General features: G+C 39.1%; 1 protein-coding gene across 1 annotated transcript in view; it reads right to left on the bottom strand.

Moving 5' to 3' along the window:
* The window catches only part of megf6b (multiple EGF-like-domains 6b), a 128,638-nt gene that overhangs the window by 25,264 nt on the left and 87,102 nt on the right, over positions 1-16,272 (bottom strand). The window contains exon 15 of the mRNA XM_034167563.1: positions 68-202. Coding sequence (XP_034023454.1) covers positions 68-202 — 135 coding nt within the window. The remainder of the gene's footprint in view (positions 1-67; positions 203-16,272) is intronic.

The following is a 16,272-nucleotide window of genomic DNA, read 5'->3' as shown; positions in this document are numbered from 1 at the left end:
ATCTCAGCCCAGAGAACACACATCAAAAATAGAAAAGAGAGAACACGCCCCCTACAGGAGCGCCTACCTTCATCACATTTCTTCCCTTGACGACCAGGAGGACACTTTGTCTGGCACTGGCCTGTCAAATGGTCACACGTCCCTCCTGGTGGACAGGAACATTTCTTCTCACAGCCCGGCCCATAAGTGCCCGGGTCACATTCTGGAGGCGCAGGACAGAGCGATGACTTATCACACTAACAGACATGTTTGGCTCCATGTGGAAAAACAGATTTGACTGTCACCTTGAAAATTGCACTTTTGTTTTCTAACATAATTTTGACTATAACTGAGTTGAAGTGCCAAAATCTAAAACAAAAACAAAATGTCAGCTACAGTTTCAGGATGCCAAAAATTTTCTAAGTCGAAGGTCAAAGTAAAATTTCCGAAAAAACGTCTGTCAACCACTAGATCTGGAAAACCAAATTTGAACTTCAAAAATTTGCTGCAGTTTCAGCTGTTATGTTGGGGCCTAATTTATATAAAGATGGTCCCAAATCACTGCGACTCAGACTGGTACGGTGGCCAACAAAGACCACAACACTAATAAATGCAGAAAACACAAATACAAAAATCACATGCATCAATTCAAGAACAGGTTCATTCATTCATTCATTTTCAGCTCCTTATCTGGGTCCATGTCGCAGTGGCAGCAGAGCAAGCAGCTCATCTCACACTTTCCTATCCTTGGCCAAGTCCTGTAACTCTTCCTGGGAGATCCCAAGGTGTTTGCAAGCCAGCTGGGAAATATAATCTCTCCAGCATGTTCAATTACAGGTTGTTGCATCAAAAACTATTTTTTAATTTCTTTAAAAAAAAATCCCTTTCAAACAGAGAACACAAACAAATACAACCCAGAGCACATGCAACAATGTAAGTCAATAACGTTTTTTTTCCCCCTATTTACTTTACTGAAGATTTTTACACTTAAGATAGTATGGAGCCCATGAATTTATATATTTTATCTCCAATGTTTTTCATGATAGGTTAATCATCTCAGAGCAGCACGATGGTTTCTTGTTAGCACTTTTACCTCACAGAAAGCAGGTCATGTGATCGATTCCCACCTGTGGCTTTTCTGTGTAGAGTTCCCATGTTCTCCCTGTGTTTGTGTGGGTTCCCTCCGGGTGCTCCGGCTTCCTCCCACATCCAAAGACATGCAGGTTCAGTGGAGTGGAAACTTTAAATTGTCCGTAGGTGTGCATACAGGCGTGAATGTGTTTGTTTGTCTATGTCTTGTGGCCCTGCAACAGACTGGCATCGTGTCCATGGTGTACCCCACCTCACGCCCTATGAGTGCTGGGATAGGCTGCAGCCAGACCGCGACCCGATCTTGCATAAGCGGTTGAAAATGAGTGTGTGTGTGTGTGTGTGTGTGTTAATTATCTCATTATCACATGAAAACAGCTTGTTTTCTCAAGATAACCAGATATGGTTTAAACTGTGTTTAGTTTTCCTGTGGTAACAAGATATTTTATCAACTTCCTGTTGGAATAAACAGGTGTTATGCCTCCCTAGGAATCATAGCATATCGATGTCAGAGGGGCCGGAGAATGCCCACAAAACGTATCTGTTCAATGAAGGGCCGACACGCACAGGCTTCTCACTTGCTGTGACTGATGATATACACAATAGCATACGTCATTTCAGAAGATGATTAGCAAGCCTTCAGCTTTATTGGCGCCGCAAAAGTGAGCCTGATGTCATCATGGTTGACCAGTATTGGGCAACAGAGGGTAAAGGTACAAAGCACAATCTGAGTTCTCGCCTCAGTAAATCATACAGGAAATGCTGTAGACAAACAAACAACACTAGTTTCTAACCTCAGGCAAGTAAACAATGAGCTACAAACTCATTTTCATCCGTTCTTCTAGCAGGACAAATAACATCCTGATTCTGCAGGCAGCTGTGAGAGAAATGAGCAGGGACTGTCAATAAAGTACAAATATAACGCAATGCTAAAATACCCTCGGCCATATGAGCCTTGTGTTTTTTTTATAATTTGCAGTTATTTAATTAATTATTAAGATCCTGTTGTCTTACACAGAATTCGTACATGTTAAATGAAGCTCCTCTATTAATCAGTCAATTAAAAACAATAGGCCTATTTATGTTTTAAGTGTCTGTAGGAGGCTTTGCATGTGCATGTACATGAGCTTTTGACAAAAGCGGAAGTTATGCAAATGAAGGAATATTTGTAGATCACCCTCTGTGCATTTGCTGGTATTAATGAGACAAATTTAACTCCATAGGAAGTTAGTGTGCACGCTAACACCTCAAAATGTGTTATCGGGTTACAAAAAGAGCAAGTTCAGTTTTAGAAGTATTTATTTCTCGCTGTCTTTTACATAATATATGTCAAAGAGCATATACTTACACACAAAGGAAGCAGAGTTTTGCAGCTAGCTACCAGCCTGTGACGTCACCATGCTAACATCCGCGAAAGAAGTTATTAGGTTACAAATATAGCATTTTTCAGGTTTAGAAGTGTTTATTTCTCACTATCTTTTACATAATACAAGTATATGAGAGACATGCATATAAACACAAAGCAAAGCAGTTTTGAAGAGACCAGCCACTGACATCACTGTGCAGCTCTACTCTGATTGGCTGTCATCCCCTGCCACTCAAAAACAAAGCAAAACAGATTCAAACAGAATGTGACTTTTTAACCTCTTAAAATACCTCTTAAAATAAGTCAAGGTTAGCCATCTTTGAACTGGTCCAAGGTCTGTGTCCCAATAATGTTCCCTGTGAATTTGAAGACTGTCACAGTAATAGGACTGGATTAAGCTGAGCACGGACAGACGGACGGATGAACACCAGGTCTTCGCAATGCCTGATGACCATATACTGGCCTCGGGTAAAAACGAAAACAGACACTGAAAGAATATTCAACTGGTTCGCTGCTAAAAGGTATAGTGTCATCAAATACACAACACGGGTCTGCTGTTGGTTATACTGCAACACTTAGTTTGGAAAATTAAATTTTACATGATTTTAGAGATTTTTTTTTACTGATAAATTATTCAATAACTTTATTGTTTTAAGGTGTGGTGTCACAAAATTCATTTCACACATTAAGGATCCCCCTTGCTAGTCATACTGCAACACTTAGATCAGAAAAATGTTATTTTGCAGAATTTGGGTTATTAAAAAGTGAAAAAAGACACTCTTATGTGTCGATTATTTTATCACTGAAAAATAATCTTCAAAATTTTGCTAAGGAGACCTTTGATATGCAGGGATCGACATTAACACTTGTCCGATTGTCCGGGACAAGTGTAAAATGTGATCGGACAAGCAATATGCTCTAATTGTTGTCCGACCGGACAAGTGGCTTTTTCTTTTTTTTTGGTTTCAAACGTTCAAATTCTTTATTTTCATCGCTCAGAACAAAAATACCTGACCACTGCCTTTTTGTTTTTGTTTTTATTTACATCACGTCTTGTCTCTCACCTCACGCAAAAAGCGTCTTCGGTTTTTCCCGCCAGTCTCCACGCAGCGGACAATCGGAAAACATTATATCAATAATGTGTGCGTGAGACCACTGTATGGAGTGTGCGTTCATAGTAGAGGCTGACATTTTTTCGGGAATTCCACAGGATGGGAGTCAACTTTCCTATTTATCACGTGATTGGGACGATACGGGATTAAAAGTTCACAAGAGCAGATGGGAGCGGGAACCAAGGTTTTAGACAGCGAGCCGTCCTGCTGTCATTTGAGCGGTCAATTTTCGAAAAAGACGCAAAAAAAAAATAGCGGGCGGCTTTGCTTATAGCCGTCTAAAATTAAAACTGGGTCCGATCGCTGTGTGTGCGCGCGCGCGTGAGTCGGCTGGCTGCGAGGAGGGAGAGGAGGAGGGGGGGCGGAGGAGCGCGTTGAGTGCAGAGTGAAAAACAACACAAACTAAACTGTGGCGCTGCCTTTATTTCTCTCTGGACTGTTCTCGGACCCGGCGCCACGAGGGGGCAATTGGGGGCAACGCCCCCTCACGTCATCAACCTCGTCTCCTCGGATGTGAGAGTTATCAAAAATAAAAATAAAAAAGAAAGAAAAAGAAATACTGGAAAATATAGCGCCTCGCAGTTTCGCGGATTTTTGCATGCTTTTTTTTTTTTTTTTTTTTTTTTTTTTTTACAGCACATTGTGCTCTGCGTCCTCATCAAGCAGGCTGGTGTTCTGTCGAGATGACGGGACACCTGTTGCGGTGCCGCGAACGGAGAGTACGCGCATTGTGTTCTGCGTGTCTATTCATAAGAATCTTCTCGCCCAGAAGAAAAACGAGCACAACAACTACCCATAACGGTGTTCTTCACTCGGAAAAAGACACCTGCAGCGAGGTGTGACTCAGCGGAAAAAGACGCGTGGCCAGGACGAAGAGGCGCGATCAGAGGAACAGTGAAATACTGGTCAGTCACTATTAATAATTTCTTATGTGTCCAACCTCGTAGGTTGATAGTTAAAATTAAATTTGTTAGTTCTAAAAGCCATCATAATTATTTATAGGAAAACGTTCTATTTTTATTTCTCAAACAAATGTTTTGGCCTGAAAACAGGTTGGTCTTATTTTTCTACTAAGGTTTGAACTTTGAGAGTGTTTACACACGAGAGAAAAGTGAGAAAATGTTAATGCCTGTTTGAGAAAAGTGTATAAAGTGTGTAGTGAGGGGTTTTACAGCCTTAAAACGTCTATAATTATTGTAAAAAAAAATAATGCTGTCTACTTCCCGGATTTCGCCTACTGCGGGCTATTTTTAGAACGTAACTCCCGCGATAAACGAGGGACCACTGTGTATCTACATGAAAGGTTTATCTTTGACCTGTTGTGTGACTGTCATGCCCAATTGCGCTGTGTTTGCGCTTGTGATGGAGGGCTGTATGTGGGGTTAATCTACTGTCTCGTGTCGTTTCTCAGATCAGTTGTTGGTTTGGTTTTGTGGTATGCAGGAGATCACTTGACCGAGGGGTCTATACGTTCAAATAATAATTAAAAAAATAGTCATCACTCTTTACTCTTACTCAGTCAGTCTCTTACAACGGTGTAGCCTAAATACACGAGCTTTCTAGGAGCGCACCCAATTCATTACGCATGCTCAGAGGCACGTACCCTCCGGTGCGCACTTTTTTTTTGAGGGGGCGACCCCGCCCACTTTGATAAACTCATGGCCCCCTTAATATTTTTTTTCTGGCGCTGGGCCTGACTGTTCTGATGGTACGTCCTGTTCACACTGTGTGCACGTGTCAGTGACAGTTATACTGAATTTATGAGATGAAATAATTTGGTCAAAATTCCTTGAAATTTGACCAAGGCTGTTATTTTCATAAGGCTGTTATTTTCCACAGATATTTATTTTAGATGACTTAATGTAGTTGTTTAATGTTGAAGCACAAAACGTGACTGAGGAGGAGAAAAAAGAGGAAATGAACTCTAGTCTGAATAAAAATACAAGCTGCTGATTTTTGTTTTTCGAAATTATTAGGCTGCAGTCCTGCGTTTCATTTATTTCAAAGTAAGTTACTTATTATTATTTTCAAAAATCACAAGTCAAATCAGTCTGCATTGTTCAGTTTTTCCTGCACGTTTGGGCATTTTTCCTTCTTTATAAGAGTTTGGTTTTTGTGTTTGTTCTACTAAAAAAAACAATAAAATGTTAACACTTTTCCTTATAGCAGTTCTTTAATTTCAGAAATGGAACAGAAAATCAACCACAAATAAAAAAAGTGGGACTGTATGTAAATGAAGATAAAATAAAAATGTTGTTATATTCCCAGTTTCTCCACTCACACCCACAGAAGCCAAACATTCTTCCAAAGTTGTATCTTGGTGGCTTCCCTCATTTGTCTCCTTCCTGCATGGACATTTCGTTTTTGAGAACTGCCTACATGACACAGATTTACCATAAAGTACCACACTGTTTGTATTTCTGAATTATTGGTCTAAATAAAGTCTAAGAAATATTCAGTGAGTTGGAAATGTTCATGTATTCATCCTCTGACATTTCCCAAGAAAACTGGCTGTAAATATTATTAACTAATTCTTCCATAAAAGTAAACTGCCCTGTCCTAACCTTTTTTTTTTCTTGGAAAATGCTGCAGGCCTCAAATGTAGGAATGGATATATATTAACAAATAAATAAAAATAAAGCTAACCTCACAAAACATGAAATATGTTGGTTTCATACAGTCTGCAGTTACAGAAATAGAAGACAAAGTAAATGTCAGGATCATTACGTGTCCATCACCACCACATTTTGAAAAACTATAAGACCACAGGCCATGCATTATTTATGTTTTGTGTCTTTTAGTTGTTTTTTTTTTTTTATTTGGATTAAGGCAATAAGTGCCTCCCTGTATTACCACAGATGAACTGTTTCTGTTGCCACATCTTCTGAAATAAAACTGCAAAATTTTACCACCCACACAGGAGAGTGACAGTATTAAGTTTTTCATGAAGTGATATGTCACAGCAATGTAGATGTGATAAATATTTAATCTGAACCTCAGTCCCAGAAAATGTTGAAATGCAATGATTTTTCTATTTCAGCTGCAATTCTTATGTTGGAATATTAAAGTTAAAGTACTTACAAACAAAAGAAGTATGATAGGTTTTTATTAAGTGACAAGTCAGAGCAAAGTATATGTGATAAATATTTAATTTGAATCTCACTCACGGGTTGTCCGGACAACCAGCTTTTCCTATAGGACAAGTAAACTGCCAGGGTTACTTGTCCTATGGACAAGTACACTAAAAAGCTTAATGTCAATGCCTGATATGTGAAGTGAATTTGATGACACTTCTCCTTAAAACAATGAAGCTACTAAACAATTTGTAGCCAAGTGGTTAAGTGCACTTGTTTCCATTGCAGAAGGTTCCTGGTTCACGCCCACCCCATGGCCATTCTATGCTGACTATGCTTAAACTTGGACATTTCACTGATGGCAAAACTCAGCAAAAAACGCATCTAAACTGCACTTTTTTTGAGAGAGGACAGAGGGACCTGGTGCTGAAGGTGACAGAGTTAATGGTCAATTAACTACAGCAACCACAGATTGCTGATCGGGTAAATGCCCTGTTCCTGACCACGTATTTTGCCTTGCCCTCATCTGTACCTTTACTACGCGGCCTGCCTTTCTGTGTACCGGACCCTGGACTGTCTCCCGAGGTGTCAGCGCACATCCACCGGCGCGGCTCCACCTGAAGCCCGAGGCGCCAGCGCACATCCACCGGCGCGGCTCCACCTGAAGCCCGAGGTGTCAGCGCAGTTCCACCGGCGCGGCTTTACCGAGGCCCGAGGCGCCAGCGCGGAGTTATCTGACCATGGGTCCGAAGAAGGCACTGACGGCGGAGGAGGGAGACGATATCAAGAAGTCCCTGGACTTTTTGTCTGAGGAAATCTCTGTGGTTAAAATGCAGCAGAAATCCATTATGGAGCTGGTGGAAGAAGTGAAGGCTCTCCGGATCCAGAATGCTGAGAAAGACCGGCGTCTGGTGTACCTGGAGAACCGTGTTGCGGAGTTGGAACAGTACACAAGGATGAACGACGTTATTATTACAGGAATTCATATTAAACCTCGATCCTATGCACTGGCGGTGTCAGAAGACAGCGGAGGGGAGGCCAGCGAGCAGGAGGCCAGCTCAGTGGAACAACAGGTGGCTGACTTCCTGCAATCTAAAGGTATTCAAATGGACTGTAATAACATTGAAGCGTGCCACCCCCTGCCCAGGAGAGAGGATGGAGACAAGCGAGCAGTTATAATGAGGTTTGTCAACAGAAAACATAAAATGGCATTGTTAAAACAGGGACGGAAACTCAAAGGAACAAACGTATTCATCAATGAACATCTGACCAAAAGAAACGCAGACATCGCCAGGAAAGCTCATCTCTTAAAAAAGCAGGGAAAAATTCAACAGACATGGACATCCAACTGCAAAACATTTATCAAATTGAATGGAACACCAGAACAAGCGAAGGTTATGGTAATCAGGAACATCGAGGATCTGGACAAATATGACCAATAAGGTATGAGGACACAAACACATCACAACACCATGACACAGACCAGAGGAACCTATTCATCTACTACCTATTCATTTACATCTGGAGACAAGAAGGATATAACTCAAAGGATTGCTGATCATGGAAAAGTAGAACTGAGAACATTTAAATACACAGACCACAATGTACTGGACTTGGAGCACGATATAGACCCGGACAATAATTTCTTCTCAAATATCAATGACAGTTGTTGCTATTATACAGATGAACAGTTTAATCGGATCATTAAAACGGATAACAAATTATCAATAATCCATTTCAACAGCAGAGGTCTATATGCAAACTTTAACAACATTAAAGAATATTTAAGTCAGTTTAAAAAAATATTTAACATAATTGCTATATCAGAAACATGGATCAATGAAGATAAAGAAATGGATTTTGAACTGGATGGATATGAATTTAATTGTGTAAACAGAAAGAATAAGAGTGGAGGAGGAGTGGCTGTGTATGTGGATAAGAACATGGATTATAAAATAGTAGACAATATGACAACTGTGATTGATAACTTATTAGAATGATAACCATTGAAATATGTGAAGAAAAAAGCAAAAATGTATTAGTCAGCTGTATATATAGAGCACCAGGATCTTGTATTGAAACATTCACTGACTGTATGGGAAAAATGTTCTCAAAACTAATCAAAAAACTGTGTTCATTTGTGGTGACTTAAATATTGATCTGTTCAATCCAAATAAGCATAAAATAACAGATGAATTTATCAGTATAATGTACAGTATGAGTTTATATCCAAAAATCACCAGGCCAAGCAGAATTACATCCCATAGTGCCACCTTAATTGATAATATATTCAGCAATGATATTGAGAATAACACTGTGAGTGGATTATTAATCAATGACATTAGTGATCATCTACCAGTTTTCATCGTTTATAATAGAAACCATCGCCGGAATCAGCCAGAGGTGAAAATAAAATACAGGCGAGTGCGGACAGAGGAAAACATGAACACACTAAAGAAGGATTTACAGGAGCAAAACTGGGAAAAGGTATACAGTGAAAGTGATGTTGATAGTGCATATGAAACTTTTTTACAAATATTTACATCATTATATGATAAAAATTGTCCAATTAAACAAGACTACAGAAAACAAAAAATCCAAGCTCGACCATGGATGACGAAAGGGTTACGAAATGCATGTAATAAGAAAAATACACTGTATAGAGAATTCATAAAACTAAAGACTAAAGAGGCAGAAAATAGATATAAGAAATACAAAAATAGATTAACTAATATTATACGGGTATGTAGGAAGGAATATTATAGTAACATATTATATAATAACAAAAACAATATTAAAGGAATATGGGATATATTAAATAGCATTATCAAAAATGGTAATAAAAAACAGAGTTACCCTCAGTATTTCATTGATAATAATGTCAAGAAGGAAAATAAGGATGAGGTAGTCAACGGTTTTAATAATTTTTTTGTAAATATTGGACCAAGCTTGGCAGAAAAAATTCCCGATTCCCAACCTGAGGATTGGGATAATAATCTCATAGAAAGAAATCCCTGTTCAATGTTCCTCACAGCAGTGGATGGAAAAGAAATTATAGACATTGTGAATAATTGTAAATATAAAACATCTACCGATTTAAATGAAATTGATATGGTGGTGGTAAAACAGGTCATTTAATGGATTGTAGAACCATTAACATACATCTGTAACTTATCATTTCAAACCGGTAAATTTCCCAATCAAATGAAAATAGCTAAGGTTGTGCCGCTGTATAAGACTGGGGATAGACACCACTTCACAAATTATAGACCTGTTTCTTTGCTTCCACAATTTTCAAATTATTAGAAAGGTTATTCAATAATAGATTAGACAAATTCATAAATAAACATAAATTACTTACTGATAGTCAATATGGATTCAGAGCACATAGTTCAACATCACTTGCATTAATAGAATCAGTTGAGGAGATTACAAACGCCATAGACCACAAATTACATTCAGTTGGAATATTTATAGACCTTAAAAAGGCTTTTGATACAATCAATCATGACATATTAATCAATAAACTTGAACAGTATGGGATTAGGGGGTTGGTGTTGCACTGGGTGAGAAGCTACTTAAGTAACAGAAAACAGTTTGTGAAGTTGGGGGAATATACATCATCATGCTTGGACAATGGTTGTGGCGTCCCACAGGGGTCAGTATTGGGTCCAAAACTGTTTCTAATTTATATAAATGATATTGTCAATGTTTCCAAAATATTAAAATTAGTATTATTTGCAGATGACACAAGCATTTTTTGTTCAGGGGGGGATTTGCAGGAGTTACTGAGGAGGATCAGTATAGAAATGGGAAAATTGAAAATATGGTTTGACAGAAACAAATTATCATTAAACTTAAGTAAAACAAAATACATGTTATTTGGCTATTGTAATACAGACATACAGGTTCAGTTACAAGTCGAGGGGGTAGATATTGAAAGGGTACATGAAAATAAGTTTCTGGGGGTGATAATAGATGATAAGATAAACTGGAAGACTCATATAAAACATATACAAAGTAAACTGTCAAGAAGCATTTCAGTTCTAAACAAAGCGAAACATATTCTGGACCACAACTCACTCCGCATTCTTTACTGCTCACTGGTTTTACCATATTACAGTACTGTGCAGAGGTATGGGGTAATACTTATAAAGGTACAACACAATCACTATCAGTAATGCAGAAAAGAGCTATAAGAATTATTCATAATACTGGCTATAGAGATCATACAAATCCACTATTTTTACAATCCAAATTCTTAAAATTCACAGACTTGGTTCATTTTCAAACAGTACAAATTGTGTAGAAAGCAATAAACAATTTACTTCCAGCAAATATTAAAAATATGTTTTTTTTAACAGATCAGGGGATTACAGTCTGAGGGGGAAATTTAATTTAAAGCATCAGTGGGCACAAACAACATTAAAAGGTTTCTGTATTTCTGTCTGTGGGGTGAGGATGTGGAACAGATTGGGAGTGGGGCTCAAGCAATGTCCAAGCATGAACCAGTTCAAACAGCGGTACAAAAATATGTTTTTTCTAGGTATAGGGAGGAGGAAGGGTAATGAGGGTTAGGGTGTTTTTGTTTTTTGCTTCGGCTTGTAAATATATAGTATTTTGTATGTAAGTAGGTATGTGTAGGTGTATATTTATGTTTGTGTATATATATGTGTATATGTGTGTATGTATGTTGATATATATATATATATATATATATATATATATATATATATATATATATATATATATATTGATATCGGTTTAGGTGTGTAGGAATCTATGTGTATATGTGGCAAAGGGTATTAGTGGTTGTGGGGAAGAAGGGGTAGGGATAAATAAGCTGATGCTTCACCCTACCCCTTTTCGGACATGTTGGGTACACAGTAGGAACTTTTTTGTTGTTGTCTTTACTGATCTAGCTTGTAATTATTGTTGTATCAAATGTTCGAAATAAACAGTTTTCATTCATTCATTCATTCATTCATTCATTCATTCATTCATTCATTCATTCTCCATGCAATATGTATTTAAGTCAGGAAGGGTATCTGGTATAAGACAACATTCAGATCCACCTTGCATCTGCTGTGGTGACCCTAAATGAAAAAACAAGGGCGCAGCCAAAATGACTTAATATCAATTTTTTAAAAACTCCAAACTATGTCGTAATGTAACCAGCATGAGTGTCTTGATGTTTGAACTGAATTTGGTGATACTACACCTCAGGACAGCAAATATTTTTCTGGTGTCTCTTTTCTTTCTTGCACTTTGCAGACAGTCCCTGCACATCGTCTGACAGCTGCCTGCACATTCAGACTGCCATAATATTATTTGTTCAGCTCTGATAATTTGTTTAGATGAAAATGAGCTTGTAGCTCTTTGTCTAATTTCCTGATGTTAAAAAGTAGTGTTGTTTGCTTTTTGAGAGCGTTTTGCTTCTGATTTATTGAGCTGAGAACTCAGAATCTGCTTACTAACTTTACCACAGCTGCCCGACGCTCGCTGGTCAGCTATGATGATGTCGGACTGACTTTGATTACGCTGCCAATACTATTTGGTCAAACAGGAAGCTGATAAATTACAGTATCTCTCTATAGTGTGAAAACAAAACACCATTTTTTTTTTTTTTTTTAGATAAGATGAGTTATGTCGTTGTCACACGAAAACAAAGCTTGCTTTCACTTGATAACAGACAAAATAAAATATATGAATCCAGGGCCCCTTAGGGCTTCCATAAGATATGTTATTATTATTTTCTGACATTTTATTTTTCTATTTGTAATATATTGAAGTCTGTCACTTGAAGTCTTCCAGGGAGAAACCTGTTTTTGTGTTGTTAGTATGTCTGTTGTGTTTTTTGCAAGGGATTCCTCAATTTGCAACATGAAGTGATCCAGATGTTTTTTTGTATTTGTGTTTTCCGCACTTCTGACAAGTTCCAATAATGACCACAATTTTCATTAAAATGTTCTCGACTAGCCCTGTGACTGTCCAGGGTGTACCCCGCCTCTCGTCTTATGACTGCTGGGATAGGCTCCAGGCCGCCCTGTGACCTTTAATTGGAGTAAGCGCGTATAGAAAGTGGATGAATGGATGTTCTCGACGACTGCTGTGTTGTCCTAGTTTGTCTAAGGTGAAAGGTCACAGTCATACCTGCCATATAAGTCACATCAGACTTCCATTTATGTTAATCAAAACATTCTTGTCCAGACTTCTGATCAGGGGCGGCTTGTTCATAAGGGCGATTTGGACGACACACTGCCAAACGGGAAAAGGAGGGATTATTTTTCTTTCTGAGTCTACCCTGTTCCAGTGCTTATGAGCGTTCCAGACAGAGGTGGGAGTGAGTCACTATCAAGCCATTCTCAAGTCATCAATATGCAAGTCCCAAGCCAAGTCTCAAGTCAGCTGTCAAACACTTGGTGGTCATTATTACTTGAGACTTGACTTGGGACTTGCTGATTCATGACTTGAGAATGACTTGATGGTGACTTACACCCACCTCTGGTTCCAGACTATTTGATCTGCCTCTGAATGTCATTGTCCAGTCAGGTCCCACCCATATCTCGTGCTATTTCAGTCAGGTTGAAAGTCAAACCCCCCCATCTCTCTCACACTCTTATGTAAAATCTTTTTTTTTTTTTTTTTTTTTACAAAACAGGGCTTTCAATGCACCTCTATGTGTCCTGGGTGCACTTAGCACTTTACGTGTTTCCATCATACACAGCGGGCTGTGACATCCATCAATGCTGTGTTCAAACGCTGAGGTGCTCAGAGATTCCATCCTCCAGCTCAGGGAAGAATGCCTCATTCACATTCTATGTAAAATTAGTTTAAGTTAACAGCACCACACATAAGCAGAAATGTCTGCTGATTTCAGCCGAGCTGTGATAGGCTAAATAACTGATATTTGTCTCTGAGGTAATTTCATGAACACACTTTTCCCAGAAGTAGGGGCTTTTTAAAATGTCTGCTCCTTCCCAGCTTCCTGAACGCAGCACATTGGTGAGTGTTCACCACACAAACCATTTGTTAAAGAACGGCACCAGACCTGGGCCCGGTTTCATAAAGCAGTCTAATCTTGTTTAGTTGACTAAACTCACTTAGTTGACTAATCTTTCGACGTTAGTCGTTGCACAAATTGCTTAGTCGGCTAAAGTTTCACATTAGCTGATGAAAGTGTTTAGCTTGCTACAGAGAAGGCTAATCTTATTTTAGTCCACAAACCGTCAGTGTCTTACCTCAAAAATGGTGGCTATCATGTACCACCACTTGATGGAGCAGGAAGGAAGGAGAGCCTTGCGGCGGGAACAGGTGTTCTGGGACCGGAATAATCCATGGCATATGTTTACGGACGCTGGGGTTCAACAGCAATACCGCTTTCATCTGCCTACAATCCTCTTCATTGTGGACATGATAGCTCCAGTCATCAACCACCAAACAAGAACAATGCCCTGCCAGCCCTTCTTCACGTTTTGACTGCGCTGAGGTTTTACACCCGTAGGACCTGCCAGCAGGTTATCAGGGACAGCATCCACATCTCCAAGTCGACCGTGTGCCAAATTGAGAGGGATGTTAGTTGAGCACTTATCCTGTACATCAGACTATTTGTCCAGCCACCTATTGAAGGACAATGCAATCTCCTCCCAAGCCCGTCTTTTGGCAGCTAGGGCCAATGTTGTTCCTTTGGAACACTCAAGAGCACCCCTATGTCGCTCGTATTCCTCCAAAAGAAGAACGTCCTCTGCTTTGGAGAATGTGGGGGCCTTTTCCCGGGAGCACTTCTCCTCTGGTACAGCTGACTCGGCGATGGTTGTAGCAGACAACCAACCCAGAAGTTAAAAAAAAACTCATGCATTGGAGGCGTTTCTTGGTAATGGCACTCGCAAGACCACTTATGCCCATGAAAATCATTGACTAATGTTAGACGGCTAATCTACAAGTTTAGCCGTCTATGTGAAACGGAGACTAGACAGCTAATGTTGGGTGACTAACCTTAGTCGACTAAGTAAGTTTAGTAGATTAAAAGATTAGACTGCTTTATGAAAGCGGGCCCAGAAGGATTACATTTTTTAAAATCATGTTATCGATGCGCTCACAGCCCAGTTTATGTGGCTAAAACAGCCTTGTTAATGTTTTCTCCTTCTTAGCGAGACATCATGCAGGTAAAGAGGACATGTTAAATACTTTTCATACCAAAGTAACTTGCTTTAATAACTGTTATTGTTTTAACTCAAGTGTGGGAGGGAGTTTGTGCGCTTACCCATGTTCAACCGTTTGGTTTTAACGATCATTAATTAATGGCACCAACAAGCTTACAACAGTTTAAAAATGTTTGCTTCATGATGGTTCTTGATGTAAAAATGAAATGGTCTTGGATCCAATATGATAGTCATTAAATATTGTATACTAAAGGATTATTAACTGAGGCCGAGGCCTGCGCAAGAAAACATCAGACCGAGGTGTTGACAGTATGGACCAAGCGAAATGAGATCCATGAAACACAGAGGTTATACTGCATGTTATTGCAGTATAACAGCAGCACACAGCTGTCCTGGAGCACTTTGTTGATAAACATTTAATTTCAGTGCGATACCAACTGTGAATTTATCCTTAAAATCCGTGTTTGGTTGCAGTTTTTTTTTGTCTCCTATCACTTTCTGCACATTGCAGGTCAGTTGAGATAGTAATCTAAATTAGCAGCACCAAAAACGTCTTTGTCGATTTCATTCCAGCTCTACTGATTAATGTGAATAATGAATAAGTGGGTTATTTGATTGTGGGGTCACATCACTTTGATTTGATTTGATACATTTTGCTTGTGAAGGTTCCTGGATGCAACTTTCTTCCATAACTTCCCATGTGTAACTTATGTAGCTAGAGGGGGAACCGTTTGTTGTGTGCTGCCATCTAGTGCAGTGGTGGGCACAGTTCCGCTAATCTGCTAACCGCTAATTAGCGAAGCTAACTTCTTCATTGGCGGATTATCTTTTCAGCAAATTCTGAAAACCGTCATTGGATTAAATATCTTCCACTAAATTTAGTTCCGCTAACTTTCAGTCCGCTAACATTTCTTTGCTGGTATAGTGAGTAACCAGGCCTACTTCAAGTTGCTTCATGCGGCAGCATGACGACGCAGGAATGTATGCGCCAGTTGCACGCAGCAAAGGGGAGCGAAGCTTGAGGTGAGAGCACTATAAGGAGCTCACCTGCAGCCAGACTGTAAAATGAACAGGTGTGCGCTCTGAGTTCTCTTCTAGTTGATATTTCTTCTTATGTAGCGCTGCAGATGTGCGCTCTGATTTCTGTTAAAGTTAAACACAATTGTGAGAGAACTTGAGGTAGGAGCTGCCTGCAGGCTGTAATGAGCATTTGTTTTTCTTTTAATTGTTCACGTGCTGTTTGAGTGGTATAGTTTTACTACATTGGTATAAAAAGTTCAACAATCCACATTTCTCTCACAGTTGCCTGCAGAATCAGGCCAAAGTTATTTGTCCTTGATTTGCAAACACAAATTTCCGATTTGTAACTTGTGTGTTGGTTTTTACAAGTAGTGTATTTCGTAAATACATCATTTTTTCCATTTGTAAAAATGAATGAAAAAAAAGTGCAAAACTGAAAATTTTGTGAAGTGTAACTCAGCATGTTGGCC

This window comes from Thalassophryne amazonica, chromosome 3, assembly GCF_902500255.1.
Source record: "Thalassophryne amazonica chromosome 3, fThaAma1.1, whole genome shotgun sequence".
Lineage (NCBI taxonomy): Eukaryota > Metazoa > Chordata > Actinopteri > Batrachoidiformes > Batrachoididae > Thalassophryne > Thalassophryne amazonica.
This window is presented reverse-complemented; position numbering and strand designations above follow the sequence as displayed.